This window comes from Equus caballus, chromosome 28 (assembly GCF_041296265.1).
Source record: "Equus caballus isolate H_3958 breed thoroughbred chromosome 28, TB-T2T, whole genome shotgun sequence".
Lineage (NCBI taxonomy): Eukaryota > Metazoa > Chordata > Mammalia > Perissodactyla > Equidae > Equus > Equus caballus.
In genome coordinates this window covers 30,796,518-30,819,270 of record NC_091711.1, presented here as the reverse complement: position 1 = coordinate 30,819,270, position 22,753 = coordinate 30,796,518, and the positions used below count along the sequence as shown (strand labels likewise).

The following is a 22,753-nucleotide window of genomic DNA, read 5'->3' as shown; positions in this document are numbered from 1 at the left end:
GATGGATATAACATGGTCCCTGCCAAACATTATCATGAATGTGATAACATTTAGTCATCAACAAGGTTATGAAGGAGGCAGGACAGACTGAATTAATCTTATTTTAAAAAAAATAAATCTTATTTTCCAATGTTGATAGGGAACTTAAACATATAATGGAAGATGAACATCTTGAATAAGCAAAAGTCTGACTAGACTGATGGTCTAAAAATTATCTGAAAAACCTTGGCCTTGATGGTGACCCTTCTCTGGTTCCTGACACTCCTGTGGATTCACATGTGCAATAAGTTGTCGGCTAGAAGGGCTTCTCCTAAGGGCCATCCCCAAGACAGTTACACGAACATCTCACACAGATCACGAGGGAAGGAAAAAGTTTTAGAGAAACCTTACCTTTTGCTCAAGGTTACTTGTTAGGAACCTGACTGCTACAGGTTCTGAGAGTTTCTTTTTAGTCTTTTTGGCGTTCCATTTTCTAATAAGTTCCTCTGGTTGGCAAGAGGCAAAGAGCAATCCAAATATTTGGGCTGCAGTGAGCCACACCCAGTTGTGCGGATGTCTCAGGTGAGAGTGCACATGACCTAAGGAAACCAAAATGCATTCTCAGATGTCTCACAGCTTTTCTGACTCTTTGGTGGTAAACATGACTAACTTAGGCATTTACTGAGTATCTATTATGTGCCTGGATTTGGGAACCAAAGATGAACAAAATAGTCTTTCAAGAAGCTTTTAAGGAACTAGGGAGGAGTGAGGTGGTGAGACACTGGAAACAACTAGAAAACCACCTCCTAACATAGTAAATGACAGACGTAGGAGTAAGCCTCAAACCAGACCTGTTCCATAAGAATTAGTTTCAAATTCAAGGGAGATCAGGTGGCATTAACATTTTCTAAATTAAGTAATGTAAGTTTATATACAGGTACATGTTTACTTCTACTAACTATTGAAATTGGGGGCTCCAAGTACCTGACTGGAATTCATTTATTGAGGATTTCTAAATGTGCCAGGCACAGGGCTAACTGTGTTCCATACATTATCTTATTTAGACCTCACAACAGTTTTGTGAGATTAGAATTCTCATTTCCATTTTACAGATGAGGAAACAGATGTTCCAGAGGGGCTAAGTGAAACGCCAGGTTCTAACAGGCAGAACCAGGCCTGGGCCCCAGCTTGATCTGGCCCCAAAGCTCACTTGTATGCTACATGGCCACTCTCCATAAACCACACTTGGAAAGTACAGTGGAAAAGCCTGGTGGGTGCCGGGGAACAGGATTAAAATTCTAGATGAACTGTGTCATATCTGAGTTTTAGTCTCTGCTCTTCTATTTCATGAACATGGTTTTACTTCTGTTCTATATGAACCTTTGTAATAAGCTGGCCACGTCTCAGTGGAGCCATACCAGAGTAGGCCAAATAGCAATGTAGTAATTATGTTATTTTTCATATGATCACCAGTTTTCTTAAAACAGGTGGGTACTAGAGGCATTTATTCTAATGTTTGTTTTCTACTGACTAATCAAAATTGAATGTTAAATTAAAAATTCTAGGATTTTATCCTTTATTTAAAGAGTAATATACAATAACTTAAATGTCCCATGGAAGTGAAATGGTTTAGTAAATTATGGCACATTTGCATGATGAACTATTTATAGCTATTTAAAAGAATATCTACTGTGTTACAGTATAGTAATATGCTCATTTAGGTACAAACAAGATATAAAAGTTTATATGGAATTATGCAACTTCTCTAAAAAAACCTATGGCTATTTCACAAAAAGAAAGACTGGATGGAAAAATATACCAAATTATCATCAAGCAGCCAGGAGGACTTTGGGAAGTTTTTTTCCTTTCTTTTACTCCCCCATAATTAATATTCTTTCTTTTATAAATGAAATGTATTACTTATGAAGTCATAAATATATATTATTTTTCTCAGACAGAAAAAGTTTCACTGTAATCAATTTGAAAGGGCCTTTTAAATCTTTTTCTCCTAGACTTTTTTCCTGACCTTATATACTTTCTAAAGTATTCATATTCTAATTTCCCAAATGTGTTTTTAGTAATTCTATCACAACTGTTTATTTTTAGATTTAAATAAAAAGGAAATACTTACTCCAGATTTTACTCAGAGTCTCAGAGGGCTTGGTAAACTGAACAATATTACATTCCTTGATGAGTTTACTTATCAGTGTAAGAAAACTAAACAAAAGGCGATCTGCAGCTTTTTCTTCAGTCTCTTCCATGATCTAAAAACCAGATGGATGGAATTCAATGAGGACAACATGAAATTTCAGAGTATTTTAAGGACATTTTTACTCTAGCATGTAAATCTACACCAGGGTTTCTCACCTCAACACTACTGACATTTTGGGTTAGATAATTCTTGCTATGGGGGCTACCTTGTGCACTACAGGATGATTAGAAGCAGCCCTGGCCTCTGCTCACTAGATGCCAGTAGCGCCCCCACATCTTCCAGCTGTGACAACCAAAAAACGTCTCCAGATGTTGCTAGGTGTCCCCTGGTGGGGGTGGGAATTGCCCTACTTAAGAACCTTTGAAGTTCATACATTATAGAAGATCATTTACTTTAACACCATTTTGAAAAGATCCAATTGCACAGAATTCTTGCTTTCACTAATAAAAAACCATTTTTTTAAACATGAATAATATGTAATGTATTACCTATATCCCCTCAAGTAAAATTACAAAAATTAGCAAAAGTTTTACTCTCTAGCAAATAACTTACATCTTTAAAGTTTTCAGGATCAATTTCCTTTTCAATCACAGGAAGAACAGTTCCAAGTCTTCTCTCAAAAGTGACTCCTTCACTTTCCACAAACAAGCCACAGATCAGGGCAGCTAGTTGTCTATTTAAGCTCTACCAAAATAAACCACCACAAGACAATGTCAACACAACTTGGGACGCTCTTTCCAAAATTGTAAAATAAAGGTGGGCATGACTCTGTTCTCAATATTTCTTTACAATGCCAGCAACCAACAGAATGTGGATCTTTGGTGGCTAACAAGAAAAACACAGAGAAATCTTCATACCCAAGAATAACATGTAAAACAGAAAGTGGCACTCATCGTTTTCTACTGAATACTTTAATACATTTTTTTTCCCATTTTAAATTAAAAAAAAAAAAGAATGGAAACAAGTTTCATACAGCACCCCGTGCCCCCAATTCTGACTTTAATACCTGAAGCCAGTACTAAGATATGACATGTGTTGTTTATGATCCACAAAAATGGGCCACTCATGATGGTGGGAGAACTGGCAAGTGGATGCAATCATTGACAAAAATTACATTCCATTAACTGAATAAGCAAAACTGGAAACAAAGGTATTCGTCAATGGGGACTGGTTAAGAAAATTACAATGCATTCATGTAGTGGAGTAATTGGCTGACATTAATCATGTTGTGGGAATACAGGTGATTTTCATGTTACTCTCCATAACTTATTATATTTCCTGAAATTTCCCTATAAGAATATATTATTAACATAATCAAATAAAAATAATAAAACTATTTGAGAAAAATTAATTCACCAATGTAGCATATGTAATCTTATTTAAAGTCTGAACACCAAAAGGTAAGACTTTTCACTGACATATGACAAAAAGCAACCCTAACCTTTTTTGCTCCAAACCAGGTGGTCACGAGATCAAAGAGCCAATCTTTTTTCTCAAGGTTGATTTTACTGAGTAAGGATTTGATTGTTACAGACGCCATCTTTTTGCACATGGCAGAGTCATCATTCACCATCATTAGACAAAGAGGAATAAAGAACATCCCGCAGTTCTCATGGAGCAGTCCCTAAAGGAAAACAGGCATTTATGAGCACACTCGGACTGGCATTCTCAGATGCTCTAACCAGGACTGTGGTCTCCCAGGGCGCAAGGCAAGCGCAGCCAACAGCGCGTCTTTGTGACTCAGTACCTGAGGGAATGCGTCCACGAGACAGGCGATCATCTCCAGGGTGGACTCTCTCCCAGTCTCGTGTTCATAACTAGGGCAAGAACATCAGATGGACTTGTTAGTATCTTTTAAGTTTACCAATAAATATTTTTAAAAATTTAAAATATTGTATCAAGGTGTCTGTTAGTCTATTTCTTAAAAAGCGGAAAAAACTCCATTTTTCCAATTTTAATGCTTGTATATATCCATCATGCTACTGTGTAGTTTTAAATGTAATTTTCTTAGATTTTTACCATTCTCTTAAGTGGACTCTAATGACAATCAATGGTCAGACTGAATTGAAAAGCAACTTACAGAACTGCCATATGAAGCAACACACAATTATAATCAAGTCAATGATCCAGATGATAACCTCAGAGAATGTGCCATTATGTTTAGGCTTTGTCATTTTCAAGACAGCTACCACATTAAAAGGAGAGAAGAAACTACCCCTCTGCCGCTGCGTAATTTATGACTTAAACTTACTTCAGTTGAGCGAGCATAAATTCCAAGTTTGGTCTCAATTTTTCGCCCAGGGGATAGTCAAGAATATATTTCAGAAAAACCTAGGAACAAAAGTTACACAGATGATTTTTTGGATCCTGTCTCTCCAGGATTCCTGTTTCCTAAACTGCTTTCTGGGACACACTGGTAGGTTACAAAGACCTTCCAGAAGGGTGGTCAGTCATGCAAAGTCTGCCTCCTGAGTCAAGAACTGTAGCCCTTCCTTCCTGCTTCCACTTCACTTTCCCAGGTTCCGCACTAGGTGCCTAAGAGTCAAGTCCTGGCATGCTTGTTTAGGGCGACAAATCTCAGCTCACATGGAGGAAGCTCCCTCCTTGCTAGTGGGGTGATGGACTGAGTATGGACTGTGGTTCAACCCCATATTTCCCCTTGAATAAGAACAATAGTGGCGATAATGTTAATACTGATAATAGTAACTATTACATTTACTAAATACTTTCCGTGTGTCATGCACTGTGTTAAGTGTTTCTTGGTTAATACTCATCGCTCCCTTAGGAAGTAGGTGATATTACCCCACTTTACAGATGAACAGAATGAAGTTGGCACAGAGACGTAAGTAACTTGCTCAGGTGACGATGCCAGAATTCCCTGTCTAGTCTATCTGCATCCAAAGGCCCTGCTTTCAAACGACTGTACCATTCAGCCTCCTTTATTAATGAACTGTGAGAACCAAGCGACATCATTAAACTTTCTAAGGCCTGTTTTTTTCCCTTGGCCATAAAATGGGAGTGCTGTTTCTTCTGAAGGGTAGTTACAAACAGAAGTCAGGTACGAAAGTACTGGGCCTCCGGCTAGTGCTCAATAACTAGCAGCTGGCCCTCCTTTATAACAGTAGTCGGGGAAACTTTTTCTAAAGACATGCTTCCTCGCTTTCCACCCTGGCCTCTTCCTCCTTCCTCCCCGAGTTCATATTTCCAGTTCAGACCCTTCTGCCTCCTGGGTGTTGATATGTGCTCATACGATCAGGGATGGACAAATGAATAAATACAAATCTGCTCATGTCATTCCCCTGCCTCATGATTTCAACAGCTTTCTGCTCTTCTTAGAACAAAGCCCTAAATCTTTAACAAGACCACAAGGCCTGACCTGGCTCCCTTCCCCACCTCACTCACCTTCATTTAGCTCCTCCAACAAGCTAAGCTCTCACCCACCTCAAGGCTTACCTTCTTCAGGCACTGGCTGTTCCCTTCACCTGGAACGCAAAGCCTTATTCTCCCTTCACATTTTGGCTAACATGCCAATCTTCAGGAAGGACTTCCCTGACTCTCACACTAGGGTGGCCTGCCACCCGACCATGTGCTCTATCATATGCCCTTCCATATTTCATCCAATTCATAGAAGCAGTTTTTCACATTTAACATATCTGAAATTGGGATGTGTCTTATAATTGATGGCATCTTACCCTTGCATCAAGAAATTTTTTTCTTTCTATGAGGTATACAAATAATGTGTGTCTTACAAGTGATGAAATATGACAGCACTTTTTCCCTCCTGGCACTTAGGACGTCTGTAATTAAGTAACCATTTGTGGAATTTTTTGCTTTGTGCCTGTCTCCTGCAGGATAGGGACTATAAAAATTTTATTGCCTGCTCCTCCAGCAGCACCTGTTAGACACTGATATGCACAGGTGGTAGTCGATGACTGGACAACGGGATGGAAACTTTTGCTGCAGGCCGTCATGCTGGAGAAGGAAAAGGTATTTCTTCATACATCTGAAATATGCCACAGGTGCTGGGCTACACTCAAAATGCTCCTTGTTAACTGAAAAATACCCTTAAAACAAAGCAGAGACTCTTCTCACATTTGATGTGTCAATGGTTCCTGAGTCTCAGAATAAAGCAAGAATATGACAGAAAGGTGTCTTCAGAATTCAGTCTGTGTTGACATATCGTTCTATCTTAAAACCAAACAGAGAAGGCAGGGCCCTACCCTTGCAACGGGAGGAAGCTCCCTCTACAAACCTGTCTGCACTGGACTCTGACTGGTTCGCTTTGCGCAGAAATTGCCAACTTGGATACTTTCCTCATGACATCATCAATTTCTGGAACCAATAACTTCCTTGATAAAATGGCCTAAAACACAAAAGGAAAAGACATACTCATTTCATGTTTTACTGCAGATGGGTGTAAGCTGACCTGACGTTAAAGCAGTCACAGGCAGTTTTCAAACATAATTAAAGTATCTCCAAAAGAAAAAGGACACACTTTAAAATGTTGAAATGTCAATTTTATGTTATGTATATTTTATCACAATTAAAAAAAAGGAAAAAACAATGTCCAATATGATAAATACAAGAAGAGGACTTGTATTTGTACAGAATTCCCTGGAAGTGTTAATATAGAGCTCACATTCAAACTTTTTACTAAGATATTAGCTTATAATTAATCCACCAAAATCACCATAATCTTTATACAGTACTTAATTTTGGACGTCTACAACTAGTCAAAACTCTATGTTCCAGGTTATTTTAACTATCTGACATGCGGCTCATAAACTGCACAATCCGACCTGCTGGTGACACCATACCTTCAGAAGACCAAATGCGGTGGCTTGTCTTGAAGTATCATAAATGTCCTCCTCAGCATACGCTAGGAGAACTTGAAGCTGCTTTTCAGTTATCTGGTAAGACTTCACTTTCTTCACGAGTATGGTCACACACTGCAAGTTACAACAGCGAGGTTAATAGCCAGGACGTCCCACAAACCAGGATCTAGTGAAATAACAGACTTAATGTCACATCAGTAGTTTTGCACACAGGATACCAAGCCCTCTGACCTCAGCAAATTAATCTGGAAAAATTTCTGACCAAGACCACAAAAGACAAGGGGCAAAACTAACTTTGATGTTAATGCTGGTCGTGGCCTTTTCTAAGAGCAAGTGAAAAAGCCTCACCTTGAAACAATTTACTACCAGGTGAAAGTTCTGGCCCCTGGCAGCCCCGAGTTTTGCATAGTCCTTCAGCAAAAGGAAAAGGTGTTTTGTCAGCTGTTCCGCTTTTGTGTCTATGGAAGGGAGAGGGAACCTCAAGACCCAGATCAGGCACTGTAAAGCACTTGTGATCACCTGAAAACCAAAAACAAATGCAATCAACTTACCAAGTGACCAAACCCAATCACCCAGCACCTGAGGCTGTGTAGACTCTCTAAGCAATCGAGTTGAAGGAATGAAAGGCTCTGCCAGCCCACTCTGGAAGAACTGTGCCAAAGTGTAAGAAGATGAGGAAGTTTCCCACTCCCCGTTGTAGAAGAACCTACTGCTTCTCCAAGGCAAGTAAGACTAGATCACAAGCAAATAAGAAAAGGTGCTGACTTACTGTATTCCCAACCTACAAGGGTAAATGATCAGACGGGTTGGCCAATTTTAGCAATTTGTTTTTTTATACACGACTTTTCTATTTTCTAGAATGGTACTTCGATTTAATCCATTCTTACTAAGCTTGTATTATGTATACAAGGCATTCTACTGAGTATTAGAAATATAAAGATAAGAAGGATGCCATCCCTCATTTAAGGAGCAGATAAATGGCTCAGAAATTAAGCATGAGAACAATGAACTATAATTTAATATATTTAAATGCTGTGCAAAAGGTATGAAAAAAGTGTGCTGAGACCAAGTGATTACACAGGGATCCCTGAATCCTCCTCCAGGCCAGCCTTTAGAGGTCATCTGGATCAGCTAGTTCAGTTCCACCTACCAGACCCCTCTGCTCTGGATGCTGTGATGGCCTTACTGGGTGGATTAGGTGAAGGCAGAGAGGAAGGAGCTTGGGAATCAGAAAGACCAGGGTTAAAGCCCAGCTCTGCTGCTTTTACCTGTTCAACTAAGGAGATGTTACCTGACCTGACAGCACCTTCACTGTGAAACAGGCAATCTGAGGCGGCGGGAGAGGCGTAGGCTTTGGAGTCAGACGGACTGAGGCTCATAGCCTAGCTCTGTGATCTGGGGCAAGTCCCTTAGCCTAAGGCCTAGCTTTCTCATCTAGGAAACAGAACCGTTAATGATATATGCCTCATGGGTTGTTATGAGGATCCAGAGCAGGGAGTAGCAGTAGTGATGATGATGACCACTGACAATGAGGACACCACCACCCACTCTCATGAAGTTGCTGTGAGGATCTAAAGAAATAATTAATGTACCTACAAGGGCTTTTAAAACCGTTAAGGGCTATCCAAACATATGGGATTATTAAATTAGGGAGCAATTTAGTGCAGGGAATAGGGATGGTTCATGATGTCATAAATCCCTTTAAAAACTTAACCATTTTGTGAAGCAAGCCTAGTTCTAGATATTTTGCACAACATACCTCTTGTGAAGGAACAGATGCTCACCTTCACATCCATGGAACCCAGGCAGTCTATGAGGAGAGACACAAAAGGATCCAACATTTCCAGAACATGTTCACTTGAAGACTTGATCTTAGAAGCCTTCAGACTTAGATGCAGAAGCTAAAAGATTTAAAAAGATATTTCACATCAGTTGTTCATAAGACCAAATACGTTAGGTAAAGGTGAAATGATTTTAAGGGAGAAACATGAAATGTTAAGATGCTTCTATTTGAAGTGACAAAAATTTTGAAGAAATGAGAAACTGCCTGGGAGAGTCTCAGAAAGTAAAGAAGGTGGGAGCTGACTGTGCGGCTGAGATGCTAAGTTCATTTCCCAAATGGTTACTCAGCAACTACCTTAATTCTAAGCACTGGCTCAACATGCAGGACATAGCAGGGATCCAGACTGACACGGTCCCTGCCCTGACGGATCTTGGCCAGGAAGACAGACTCAAGGAAACAGTTAACTATAAATGCAGGGTGTTTTGAGAGTCCTGTAGGGATCTGAGCAGATGGAGGAGTAGGTGGTGAGGTTCTGGGGCAGGAAGAGTGTGCTGACTTTACAGAAGAATGAAGCCAGTGTGGCTGGAACGTGTGCTGGAGCAGTACAATATGGGGCTGGGCCCTTGCAGCCCAATGAAGGACTGGGCTCTCTCCTAGGAAAAACGGGAGCCAATGAAGGGTTTTAAAATGAAATCAAATGATCAGATTTGTGTTTTTAAAAGCTTACCATCTTTAAAAAAAATCCAAAGTAATTCAAAGGTGCTCAAGGGCAAAGCAGCAGTGAAGGCACAATAAATATTAGGTCAGAATCATGAATTCTGAGACAGTTATATCATCAAATAAGTACTAGAAGAGATGAATAGTCACTGGACTAATGCACTTTGAAAAAAAAATCCATCAATTTATTTACAGTAAGGCACTTACAGTGGAAATGAGCAATAGTGGAAATTCAGCTGAAGATTAAAAGACACAGACTCAATGTGGGCAGCAAGTGTCACTTTAAGGCTAATTCTTACCCGAAGCCCAGACTCAATAAATATGTGCATATTGGTTTTCCTGCTCACAACAGCTTTTTGCCCGCCTCGAACTGGAGTTGGGGGCAGCAGAAGACAGCTCTGTGGTGGCAGACGGGGATCCGGTGCAGGGGCTACTGGATTCCTGTCAATCACAACAGAATGAAAAATGGGCAGAACAATGTATGCTGCATTTCCAGAAATTACTGTGGCCCTCTCTGGGGATGGGAGTCCAGCACTAAATAACGTGCTGTGTGTTGTGGGTGACTTCCTGCCTGAATCACAAGACACAGAGAGATTATCAGGTTGTTGATCAAGGATACTAGGACAACCCTAGAAACAGAAGCAGGCTTGACAAACACACACACATTTAAATGAAGATGAACAGCAAGCGGATATGCTCCCTTTCTTGGATTTCTGAAAATAAATGCCCAGGAGTCTCTTTCAGAACACAGAAGCAAAATCTAAAGGAAGTTTACTAGTAAGGTATTTTAAAATCTTTTAAGGTCTAAATCTCTGTTTGATCAGAACAAGTGACATATATTTAAAATCTATCCTAACTTTGATTCAGTAAATATCTAAAACAAAAACAGTGTCAGAGAAACGTCAAGATAATTGGCTGCTGTCATAGCTACCTCACTCTTAGGAAAACACTCTCATGTTGAGACATATCACTTGGAAGGACTTCAGCCCAAATGCCACAAAGTAGTACCCTCTTATAATTCAGATAAATATAAGTTTTTTTTACTAAAGCAAATTATTAAATGATTAATACTTAAGGGTAATTGAGAAATGAACGGCTTATTAGAAGCAAGCACATAAAGGATAATGTTTTTTCGAACTTACTTTTCTTTCTCTGTTAACAGGGGGAGATTCTCACTGACCAAACCATAACTGAGCAATAGAATGGACTCTGCTGTCATTTCCTGGTTTACAATTAATCCTGCTATGATTCGGCGTAAGGTTTCATGAACTTTCCGGGCCAGTTTTAAACTCGTGGTATTTTGTAAGATCTAAAGGCAAACACAAATGCATGCTGGGGTAACACAGAACTGCATTTTGAGTTGTTGTAATCGTAGTTTTCTTTTATATATTTGTTTTTCAATATGCTTTTTTTCCTAATTAAAAAACAGACACAGTCTTAATAAAATTTCAAACATAACATATGAAGTAAAATTTACCTATAACCTCAACCCCAGAGATAACCACTGTCAGCAATGTGTGTGCCTCTGGATCTCTTGCACTCCCCCCATGCGCTCTTTGTTGGTGAGGCCTCAGGGCACGTCGCTGGAGATAGGATGTGACACTTGGAAGATATCAACTCTCCAAGTGCATTAAAGGGGGTGGTTTTTAGGCAATCATACACATACACACACACACACACACACATAATATCAACAAAATGCAGTGTCACTACTCAGAGGAAACCATGCTAATGAAGTGGTGTGATGATTAAGCCTCAGGGTTTGGTATTAGTTACTGCATCAAATCAGAGGAACTTAATGGGAACCCAAGGACCATCAAGTCCAGCAAAACCTTCAGCACTTCATAGCTCTTCCCTTCCATAGGACATGGTATTAATAACTTTCATTAACTTAGAGGGACTTATTGACATACATGAAAAATATATGTGCTCTGTTGACTCTCTCTCCTCAGAGCATATCTACCATTCTTCCATCAGGCTCGGAGAAGACTAAATGCATTCTAGGAACAATTATTGAGTTAATCTAGCACCAAAACATTTGGGATTATAGTTATTTCATGTCATTAGATAGTGTTTTTCACTCTAGTTTTAGTACATAAAACTGTAATAAAATGAATTGATATTGTTCATGGAATGTTCACCCCTGCAACAGGCACAGAGAACATTTGGAAGGTAGTAAATTACAGTCCCTGCCCAATAGAAGGCAGAATGAAACAGTGGAAAATGTGAGCCTTGGATCAGAAAGATCTGGAACTAAATCCAGACTTTCCCCCTAAACCATGTTCCTTTCTACCTTTCTGAGCCTGAATTTTCTTCTCCGTTTAAGATGGAAGTACCATCTTGTTGGTACATAGATGAGAAGAGAGAATTTAGTACAATGCTTAGAACGTGCAGCAGTCTGACTCTAAAGGCTGTGTTCTTAGCAGCTGTAACTGGACCCAGCTGTTAAATTCCCCTGCACTTAATTCTTATTGCCTTTCCTTCTACAACTCATGGTTTACATCAGGGACCCTGATTCTAGGATTAGAATGCCCAACTCAGGGCTGCCAGCTAGTGGCCATATGGTACTGGCGTCCTTAGCACCAAAGGAAATTGTGACGATCAACTGCCGTGTTATGGTCTGCCCTGCAAGGTTCTTTTCAAGAACTTACAATGTTGTAACCTGGGGATCTGCTTATGGCATTCAAGTCCTTACCTCTTTTAACGGAAGGATAAGTTTTGTAACCTGATTTTTTCCTACAAACTTGCCCAGGATTTCATAAGAATCATAACTCTTGCTTCTTCGTGCCTCCATGACTTTGGAGAGGATCGGCTTTACTTCCTTCTCTTCGGCAATGGCACCAAACAACTCATGGTTAAAAACCTTTGAAAGAAAAAGGCCAAATGGCAATTATGTGCACTCAGCAAGCTATAAGCAGTCTTTGAAAAGAGCACTGGTATGTCCAAATGAAGGAAAGCAAGTTGGATTGGACTGAAATTAGATGGTTGGACTTTCTATTAGATTTCACTTCTTTCAATGTAGTTAAGGTACTAATTACCAAAAAACAAACAAATACAGAAACACAAAGTTTTATAATAATGGCAAATAAAAGAATACTGTATAAATTTACACATACAATTGTATAATATACAGATAGGTACTTCTTCTTTGATATTACTAAAGAGTAGCTTAGTTTCTCTCTAAGAAATTCTCATATTTGCAACTTAATTGTTAAAATTAATGTATTTGGGGCTGGCCCTGTGGCTCAGTGGTTAGGTTCACGCACTCTGCTTTGGCGGCCCGGGGTTTCGCCAGTTTGGATCCTGGGCGTGGACATGGCACCGCTCACTGTGCCATGCTGAGGTGGCGTCCCACATGCCACAACCAGAAGGACCCACAACTAAAAATACACAACTATGTACTGGGGGAATTTGGGGAGAAAAAGCAAACAAAAAATTAATGTATTTAATTCACAATGTTAGTGTCTGCATTTTTCAGGAATGAACAAAAGGGTGTATGGCAAAATTAGACTCTTCCTAATTTTACCCACCCAAATTATCACATTATCCAATTTTAACAGATGATTGCTATTAATTTTTCATCATTATTAAATAAATCTCTTACATATTTTTATATACCTCTTATATACTTTTATATAAACTCTAGACATAATCTCTGATTATTCCTTTAAAATAATTCCTAATTCCTTGGAAGTGGTTGAAAGTTGTGCTCATTTCAAAAGCCCCTGATTCCAGAAAGGTATACCAACTTATTACATACTAGCAATGGCAGAGCACCCATCTCACTTCACTGAGTCAGCTTTTTAAACCTCTGCTAATCTAAGAGATGAGACTTTGCTTCATTGTTTTCACTTTCATAAGCTATCATTATTTCTTATTTTGTGAACTGATTTTTTGTGTCCTTTGCCCATTTAAAAAAAATCAGAATTCTTTTCTCTAAATCTTACCTCGATCATTATATCTAAACAGGAGTCCAAATCCCCGACTTTTAGCTTGTTGGTGAGGCCTTGCAGCAACATGTAAACAGTGAAAGTCAGCACATGGACCTAAAATGAAATGCATAATAAAAATATGAGTGGTTAAGAATACCACACTAGAAAAAAACAGATCTTATAAGTACTGCAAAGAGAGCACTCAGAGTGTGTATCTGTCATTACTGAAGGGGGAACCTTTGACAAATGACACATACTTATATCACTATCCAAAATCCTCTAACCAAAGTGTCACTCAGAGCAAAAGATGCTCAGAAACACACGACCGGGATTAGGATCTATTATTGTGACTAAACCAGGCCGGTCATTTGTAAAGAAAGGACAAGAGTCTTGAACTTTAAAGACCTAGCTGTGAATTAAGGAGCTTGACAATACTGAATATAATCAAAGTTTACAACGGAAACAAATAAGTTTTTGCCCTCAATAATGATGACACCTACCACTCCTAAGAACTTAACATGGGCTGGGTCCTATGTTAACACCTCACATGTATTGAATCATTTAATCCTCACCTACTCTATGGTGTAGGTACTACATTATCAGTGTTTTTCAGATGAGGAAGCTGAGGCACAGAGAGGTCAAGTAACTTGCTCAAGGCTACATGGGTAAGATGTGGTGGAGGCAAGATTGGAAACCAGACGGGCTGGTGCCAGAGCCCCAGCTCTGTGTCACTATGCTACGCAGCCTCTGAAGCTTTGTGCATTCTATATACTGGTTCCAGTGCTGCCAAATTATCAAGGCAAACACCAAATGATGATGAGAGGCTAAGGAAACACCTTTGGTTGTCACTGCATAGACTGATTTTGAAGGCAGAGTGTCATCCATGTCCGCCTGTGATCTTTCAGTACTTTGGAGAGGATCTGCCTTTATATATTTAAAACGTTTGCTGAGGGCTTTATCTAATTGAAAGAAATTCTTTTGGGGGATGAAGAATGACAGTTGAAGAGTACAATTTTGGCTGTATTTACATAATTAAAACTAAAACCCAAACCAGTTGTTCCCTTATCCCTATTTTAATAAATAATGGGACAGACTTAAAGAACAGCTGATTAGAGAAAAAAGGGCTACTTATTTTAATACCTCAAGTGCTCCATTAAAATGTGAATAAATCCTCAAAGACAGAGCGGTATTGTATCCATCCTGGTATGCTCAGTGCCCAACACAGCACCTCATACAAAGTGGTCACGAGATAAATGCTGGTTGAAAGAACAGAATACAAATGGACACCAGCAAGGGTTCTGCTTCCAGGTAAGGTGGATAAAGCACACTCTATCCTTCTCTCCCACGGAATGCAGCTATAAAACTGGACAGGATGCCTGGAGCAGCTTTTGGGGAAGGATACCAGAATGCACATACCACCAAACTTCTAGTGAGGTCAGCACTATTTTCTGTTTGGCATCCCCCAGTGAACACGCGAGTGGGTGTCAGGATGCACAGAGCTCTGGCGAAGCCCCGGGCTTGAAGAGTAGAAGAGGGAACTCATAATGCTCCAAGAGAGGGAGGAAATTCCTTGTTTTTTTTCCTCTTTCTTTTTTCCATTCTCCCACACCCCATCCCTCCAACGACCCTGTGGTGGTGGTGGTGGCAGTGGCCTAGAAATGGGGACTGCAGGAGCCACAACTCCGTGGGAGGGGAACCTTCCTCTCCTTCAGTGGAACTGCAGCTCTGAGAGGGTGGCCAACCCTAGTTGCTCTTCTCCTTCTCTGTCTTGCCACCTCTTGGCCTCTGACGTGGGCACAGTTGCAGGAAGTGCATGGGAAAGTGGGAGAAATAAAGCACCAGCTATCTAACTGGAGGACTGAAACAAACGGAAAAATAAAGTGTTAACGAAGAAACAGAAGACGCAAAGAAGAACTAACTGGAAATTTTGAACTGAAAAGCCCAATAACTGAAATAAGAAACTCAGTGGATGGGCCCAATAGCAGGATCGAGATGAAAGAGGAAGAAGTAGGTGAGCTTGAAGATAGATCAACAGATATTATTCAATCTAAACAACGGAGAGGAAGAAGATTGAAAAAAATATGAACAGACAGAGCCTCAGGGACTGGTGGGACAAAAATGAAAAAGTCTAACACTTGCTCCACAAGATTACTCAAGGAAGTTCTTTAGACCAAACGGAAATGATACCAGACAGAAACGTAGAAATTCAGAAATGAAGGAAGGACAGAAGAAATGATAAATATCCGGGCAAAATAATAGACTACTCTTCTGCTCTTGAATTCTTCAAAATACTTCTGATGATTAAAAGCAAAAACTCTTAACACTGCCTGATGAAGTCTTCAACATACGGAGATGGAATACACAAAGAACTATAAAAAAAAGGAGAAAAGCAAAGGGACCAACGTGACTATAAGGTATCTATGTTCCACTTGAGGTGGTAAAATATTGTTCTCAGCAGATTATTAGAAGCAAGTATGTACACAGGAATCCCTAGAGCAACTACTGAAAACTACACACAGGGAGGGAGTCAAAATAAATACTGGTATTTTTAGTGTGTCAGACTTACAGCCTACAGAATAGGGAAAAATTAGGACACAGAAGGTAAAGCTAACTTCCAGGAGCCTAGGCTGGGGACTTGAAAAGGACAAACTGTTTCTCAAACTTCAGATCACCAGGGATCTTATTAAAATGCAGGTTCTGTAGGTCAGGTGGAGGGTCCTAAATTCCACATCTCTAATAAGCTCCTGGGTGCTGCGGATGCCCCTTCTCCAGGCCCCACACTGGGAGGAGCGAGGAGTTACACAGCTGTGCAACTCAAGAGCCTTGTATTCCATCTGGTGATCTTACTATTTTTATGACTTATGTCATATGTTCCAACTTTTAAACATATGTCTATATTCTTTATTGTTCACATTTGTGGCAATACATTCGATATACATTCAACAAGAATTTTATTAAGAATTCAGAGGATACAAAACTTGCTATCAAGTGATCTGAGAGAAAAAGACAGGTTATGCAACCCAGGCCTGTAAGGATCTTTAAAAAAAAAAAATCAAATATAGGGGCTTTCTGAAAAACAGATTTTTAAAATACTGATTAGAAACTTTTGAATATTCTTGCTTGCTATCTCAGCGGATCAACATTACTGAAGACAGACCCAACGTACCATGAATTGTTCAAATTAAAAATATTTGAATTCCAACCCAACCTGAATATAAAGCAAAAGATGCAATTTACCTGATATCCACGGACAAGAGTAGTCTGTAATTCTTTTAAAATATATTGTAAGTAGTGCACACCCAAATCTTCTATTATTTTTGCAAGAGTGCTACGTGCAATGTCTCTGACTTCCTGTGCTCTGTTCTTGAGGAGGGCACATACTTTCAGCAAAATACTAGAAAATGAGAAATTGAAAAATGACTAACCAAATAAACTGAAGCAAAGAAAAATATAAACATTCTTTTGTCTCTTAATTGCTTGTAACCCAAATTTCCCAATTAGGATTCTAAACCACAGCAAATTTTTTTTTTACTTTTTATTAAGATTATGATAGTTTACAACTTTGTGAAATTTCAGTTGTACATTATTGTCAGTCATGTTGTAGGTGCACCACTTCACCCTTTGTGCCCAACTCCCCCACCCCCCCTTTCCCCTGGTAACCACCAATCAGTTCTCTTTGTCTACATGTTTAACTTCCACCTATAAGTGGAGTCATACAGAGTTTGTCTTTCTCTAGCTGGCTTATTTCACTTAACATAATACCCTCAAGGTCCATCCATGTTGTTGTGAATGGGACTATTTTATCCTTTTTTATGGCTGAGTAGTATTCCATTGTGTGTGTGTGTGTGTGTGTGTGTGTGTGTGTGTGTGTGTATATACACACACTATATATATATATACCATATCTTCTTTATCCAATCATCGGTTGATGGGCACTTAGGTTGCTTCCATGTCTTAGCTATTGTAAATAATGCTGCAATGAACACAGGGGTGCATGGGACTTTTGGAATTGCTGATTTCAAGTTCTTTGGATAGATACCCAGCAGTGGGATGGCTGGGTCATATGGTATTTCTATTTTTAATTTTTTGAGAAATCTCCATACTGTTTTCCATAGTGGCTGCACCAGTTTGTATTCCCACCAACAGTGTACAAGGGTTCCTTTTTCTCCACAACCTCTCCAACATTTGCCACTTTTTGTTTTGGTTATTTTGCCATTCTAACAGGTGTAAGGTGATATCTTAATGTAGTTTTGATTTGCATTTCCCTGATGATTAGTGATGATGAGCATCTTTTCATGTGTCTATTGGCCATCTGTTCATCATCTTTGAAGAAATGGCTATTCATGTCCCCTGCCCATTTTTTGATTGGGTTGTTTGATTTTTTGTTGTTGAGTTGTGTGAGTTCTTTACATATTATGGAGATTAACCCTTTGTCGGATAAATAACTTTTAGGTATTTTTTCCCAATTAGTGGGTTGTTTTTTTGTTTCAATCCTGTTTTCCCTTGCCTTGAAGAAGCTCTTTAGGCTGATGACGTACTATTTGTTGATTCTTTCTACTGTTTCCCTTGTCTGAGAAGACATGGTGTCTGAAAAGATCCTTTTAATACTGATATCAAAGAGTGTATTGCCTATATTTTCTTCTAGAAGCTTTATGGTTTCAGGTCTAATCCTTAAGTCTTTGATCCATTTTGAGTTTATTTTTGTGAATGGTGAAAAAGAATGGTCAATTTTCATTCTTTTACATGTGGCTGTCCAGTTTTCCAAGCACCATTTGTTGAAGAGACTTTCTTTTCTCCATTGTAGGCCCTCAGCTCCTTTGTCGAGGATTAGCTGTCGAAAGATGTGTGGTTTTATTTCTGGGCTTTCAATTCTGTTCCGTTGATCTGTGCACCTGTTTTTGTACCAGTACCATGCTGTTTTGATTACTGTAGCTTTGTAGTATGTTTTGAAGTCAGGGATTGTGATGCTTCCAGCTGTGTTATTTTTTCTCAGGATTATTTTAGCAATTCAGGGTCTTTTGTTGCCCCATATGAATTTTAGGATTCTTTGTTTTATTTCTGTAAAGAATGTCATTGTGATTCTGAACCACAGCAAATTTTGACAGTACTTCTACTCTTTCTGACAAGAGATTCAAAAGTCAGGAAGAAAGAACCAATTTGAGATTCACTGAACTTTCTAATTTGTCACACAACATACCTTGGCAGATTAGCTTCCAGAACTTCTTGTGGAAGGGACTGCATTAGTTTAACCATCGCGAAAGCTAAAGGAACTCGAACCACTTCCTCATCATTCACAACTTTGGATTTTATGAGCTTGTGCTCTTCTTCCCTCTTAGTCTGTAAGAAAAATTTAGGTTGTACTAAAACAAAAATAAATGGATCAGGGACCTACCAACACTGCAACCTTACATTTGAAAGATAAACTATTTTAACATATCTTATGTCCATTTCTAAGTTTAGTCTTCAAAAAAAAACTAAATTATGCAATTTGAGAATAACCCTCTAAAATTATAAAAATAACATGAATAAGAATGTTTTCAAAGGAGCAACCAGAGAAAAAATAAAGCCAGGTTTTCACTGATGTGGATTATGACTGCTTGAGATATACAAAAATCACATAAAATTTGTGTCAACAGGGACTTCCAAGTGTTTGAGTGACTTGTTGGTACATAAGAAATACAGTGCCTCAAAAAGGTTTATTTACAAATATACAAAATGACCAAGTCAATATTTACATCAGGGCTTGGCAAACTTTTTCTGTAAAGGGCCAGATAGTAAGTAAGTATTTTTGGCTCCATGGCCTCTGTTGAAGCTCCTCAACTTTGCTGTTATAATGTAAAAGCACAATTTGATAATGTGAATGAATCAGCGTAACTGCTCCAATAAAACTTTATTTACAAAAATAGGCTGCAGGCTAAATTTAGCCCATGGGCCCCAATTTGCTGACTTACGTTTTATACTAAATATTAGGGAAGGCTCTGGCTTCCTGAGAATGAACTCCTAAACGTTACCCCTCCTAACAAAGGGAAAGATGTATTTTTGACTAGTAGAGAAGTAGCCAAGAAGTAGAAAAGGGAAACATACTCTATTTTTTAATAACCTTTTTTGGGAAATGAGAGTCATCTTAATGTCTACTTTGGAGATAGAAAAGTATACTATATCTACCATATCAAAATCACAATGAAGAAGGAACATTACTGCCCAAGCTGTAGCAGGAGAGAACTTGAAGACAAGATAAGAGAAGGGAGGTGAACTGTGAAATGCTGAGATAAAAGGAAACCCAGAAGCTGAAGTTAACTGATAACAGTTAGGAGCCTCAGTCTGACCTGGCCCCACAAAAACACGCATTCACAAAGTCCTGCTGGGCCCCAGATACAATGATTACCGTAGATGCCAGGCATTTATGTAGCCTGGGTAGGATGTCCCCAGTTATGGTGCCTTGGATATTTTTAATTGTTTTCTCCAATTCTTCCTTATTCCGAGGAAGGAAGGAGATGGACTTCGCGATACACTCGGCTTCCTTAACTGATGTCCCTTCACAATCCGCTGGATCAGGGTTTCCCAGTTCTTCATCGTTGTCTGACAAACTCTTACATCTATTTTCCTTCTCTTCCTCATCCACATGCTCTACTTCCATGGCTTCCTGCTCTGGCAACTCAATCACTTCTATTGTGTCTGTGTTTAGCAAACAACAAAAGTCACCTTAAATCAAATAAGCAAACAACACAGTTGTGTTAAGTACTCTTTTCTTCCAACATCCAATAAAAAATATCTAATCACCAACTATGGGCAGGCAAGATAAGTGCTAAAGAAACAGCAGTAAAGAAAGGGTAATGATCTTTTGCTTTCTCACGATTTAGAGTCTAATGAGGGATAGAGATAGGTAAACTGGCAATTTTAAGAGTGCAGAATAGCAAGGACAGGGTACTTTGGGAACACTGGGAGGCAGGAGGGTCTTAATCAAAAAGAAAACTTCCAAAGTACTGTGGTTAGAGGTTTCCAAAAGCAAAAACCTATATTCGTGAGCATGAAAACCATAATGGCAGTCAACAGTTCTCATGCAGAAATGTCCATTATTATAGAATTCAGCTTATTAAAGAAAATCAGGCAGTACAGTATTAGGCAAGTCCAGACTCAGCTCTGCTAACAAGCCATGTGACCACAGTCAAGTAACTTAAGCCTAGTGGGCTTTGGCTTCTTCACCAGCAAAATGGAGAAGGCACCTACTTTGCAAGGCTATTGTGAGGATTAAATGAGACAGTCTATAATGCACGTAAAATATCTGTTTGACACTTCGTTGACTTTCAAAAAATGGTAGCTATTAGGGTTTATTTCGTTTATGGGCTGTGTAGCTTTGGGAAAGTTACTTTATTCACATCTCTGAATCTCAATTTCTCACAAAAATATGGAGTAACTAATAAGTAAGGTTCTTAAGAGGACAAATGAGGGGCTGGCCCCGTGGCCGAGTGGTTAAGTCCGTGCGCTCCACTGCAGGCGGCCCAGTGTTTCGTTGGTTCGAATCCTGGGCGCGGACATGACACTGCTCATCAGACCACGCTGAGGCAGCGTCCCACATGCCACAACTAGAAGAACCCACAACGAAGAATACACAACTATGTACCGGGGGGATTTGGGGAGAAAAAGGAAAAAATAAAATCTTTAAAAAAAAAAAAAAAAAAGAAAGCACATAAGGTCATTTAAAAAAAAAAAAAGAGGACAAATGAGATACTGTCTACAAAAGGCCAGCTCACAGTAGGCGATCAATAAATGTTTCAAACTTCATTCATATCTAAGAAGAAAAGAGACAGTTAAGCAAATTAGGCATTTTAATTTTTTAATGTTTCTGTTTATGTAAAATTGCAAAATGTAGATTCAACTGACTGAAGATAAACTGTTAAGGGGCTTTAGTACATTAATTGTTTAAAATACAAATGGTTCCTACAAATTCTAACCAGTCTTTTCTATTCATTAAGTGTGGCTGGAGAGTGATTTTACCATAAATTGAAGAATTAGAAAATTTCAAGTAGGAAGGAACATTGGAATAGTGCAAACTGAGGGCCAGAATATTTCAATGTCTTTAGTCAAAACAATCAGGATAAATACTTTGACCCATTTAAGTGTTCACTCTTTTCCTTATTTTTCTGTGCTGGCCAGAACCTCTAGTTCGATGTTTAATCTAAGTAGTAGTAGACTTATTCTGGTTTTAAAGCAAAGGCTTTTAATTCTTTACCATTTGAGTATGATGTTGTTTTAGGTTTTTCTTTTCTTTTTTTTTTAATGAGGTAACACTGGTTTATAACATATAAATTTCAGATGTACATCATTATATTTTGACTTCTGTATAGACTACATCATGTTCATATCTTTTAACAGGTTAAAGAAATTTCTCTCTATTCCTTGTTTTATAATTGTTTTTATCATGAATGGATATTGAATTTAATCAACTGTTTACCGTGTGTCTATTTGCATGTTTTTCATATGCTAATATGTTAAATTCCATTAACCATTTATACCAACTTCATGAGTTACTGGGGGCTTCCTCTTTTTCTATCATCTGACATAGCTGGTATAAGGTTGAAATTATCCATTCCTTGAATGTTTATAGAACTTGCCTATAAAACAGTCTGCGCCTGGCATTGTCATCAGGGGAAAATTTTAAACTTCATTTTCTTTAATGATTAGAGATCCATTTAGATTTTCTATTTCTTTGAAAATCAGTTTTGGTATTTTATTTTTCCAAGAATTTGTACATTTCACCCCAGTATTCAAATTTACAAGTACAAAGGTCATATTATTTTTTTTTTAAAGATTTTTTTTTTTTCATTTTTTTCCTTTTTCTCCCCAAAGCCCCCCGGTACATAGTTGTATATTCTTCATTGTGGGTTCTTCTAGTTGTGGCATGTGGGACGCTGCCTCAGCGTGGTTTGATGAGCAGTGCCATGTCCACGCCCAGGATTCGAACCAACGAAACACTGGGCTGCCTGCAGCGGAGAGCGCGAACTTAACCACTCGGCCACGGGGCCAGCCCCCCAAAGGTCATATTATTTTATCTTTTTCACTTAATTGTGACCTTTCAATATTTGTAATTTTGTTTATTATGCCTTCTGTTTTCATTGATGAATCTTGTCAGAGGTTTGCCAAGTTCTAATAATTTCAAATATCTACTTTTAGCTTTGATGATTCTTTCTATTGTGTATACTTTAAATTTCATTAATTGTTGCTCTAATTTGTAATTCATTTCTCATACTTTCCTTACGTAATGCTCTTTCCACACATGAAGGTGATAAAATTGGAT

At 38.8% G+C, this 22,753-nt stretch overlaps 1 protein-coding gene across 2 annotated transcripts in view; it reads right to left on the bottom strand.

Moving 5' to 3' along the window:
• Positions 1-22,753, bottom strand: part of UTP20 (UTP20 small subunit processome component) — a 92,895-nt gene that overhangs the window by 5,120 nt on the left and 65,022 nt on the right. The window contains exons 41-57 of one of the 2 annotated variants that reach the window (XM_014736768.3): positions 19,844-20,160; positions 18,656-18,795; positions 16,696-16,852; positions 13,474-13,572; positions 12,222-12,389; positions 10,669-10,835; positions 9,826-9,967; positions 8,811-8,927; positions 7,375-7,545; positions 7,009-7,140; positions 6,444-6,554; positions 4,443-4,522; positions 3,939-4,008; positions 3,633-3,815; positions 2,744-2,875; positions 2,111-2,243; positions 391-578 (exon numbers count right to left, since the gene is read on the bottom strand). In XM_014736768.3, the coding sequence (XP_014592254.1) occupies positions 391-578; positions 2,111-2,243; positions 2,744-2,875; positions 3,633-3,815; positions 3,939-4,008; positions 4,443-4,522; positions 6,444-6,554; positions 7,009-7,140; positions 7,375-7,545; positions 8,811-8,927; positions 9,826-9,967; positions 10,669-10,835; positions 12,222-12,389; positions 13,474-13,572; positions 16,696-16,852; positions 18,656-18,795; positions 19,844-20,160 (2,507 nt within the window). The remainder of the gene's footprint in view (positions 1-390; positions 579-2,110; positions 2,244-2,743; positions 2,876-3,632; positions 3,816-3,938; positions 4,009-4,442; positions 4,523-6,443; positions 6,555-7,008; positions 7,141-7,374; positions 7,546-8,810; positions 8,928-9,825; positions 9,968-10,668; positions 10,836-12,221; positions 12,390-13,473; positions 13,573-16,695; positions 16,853-18,655; positions 18,796-19,843; positions 20,161-22,753) is intronic. The other variant, XM_001496795.6, reaches the window with a different exon arrangement.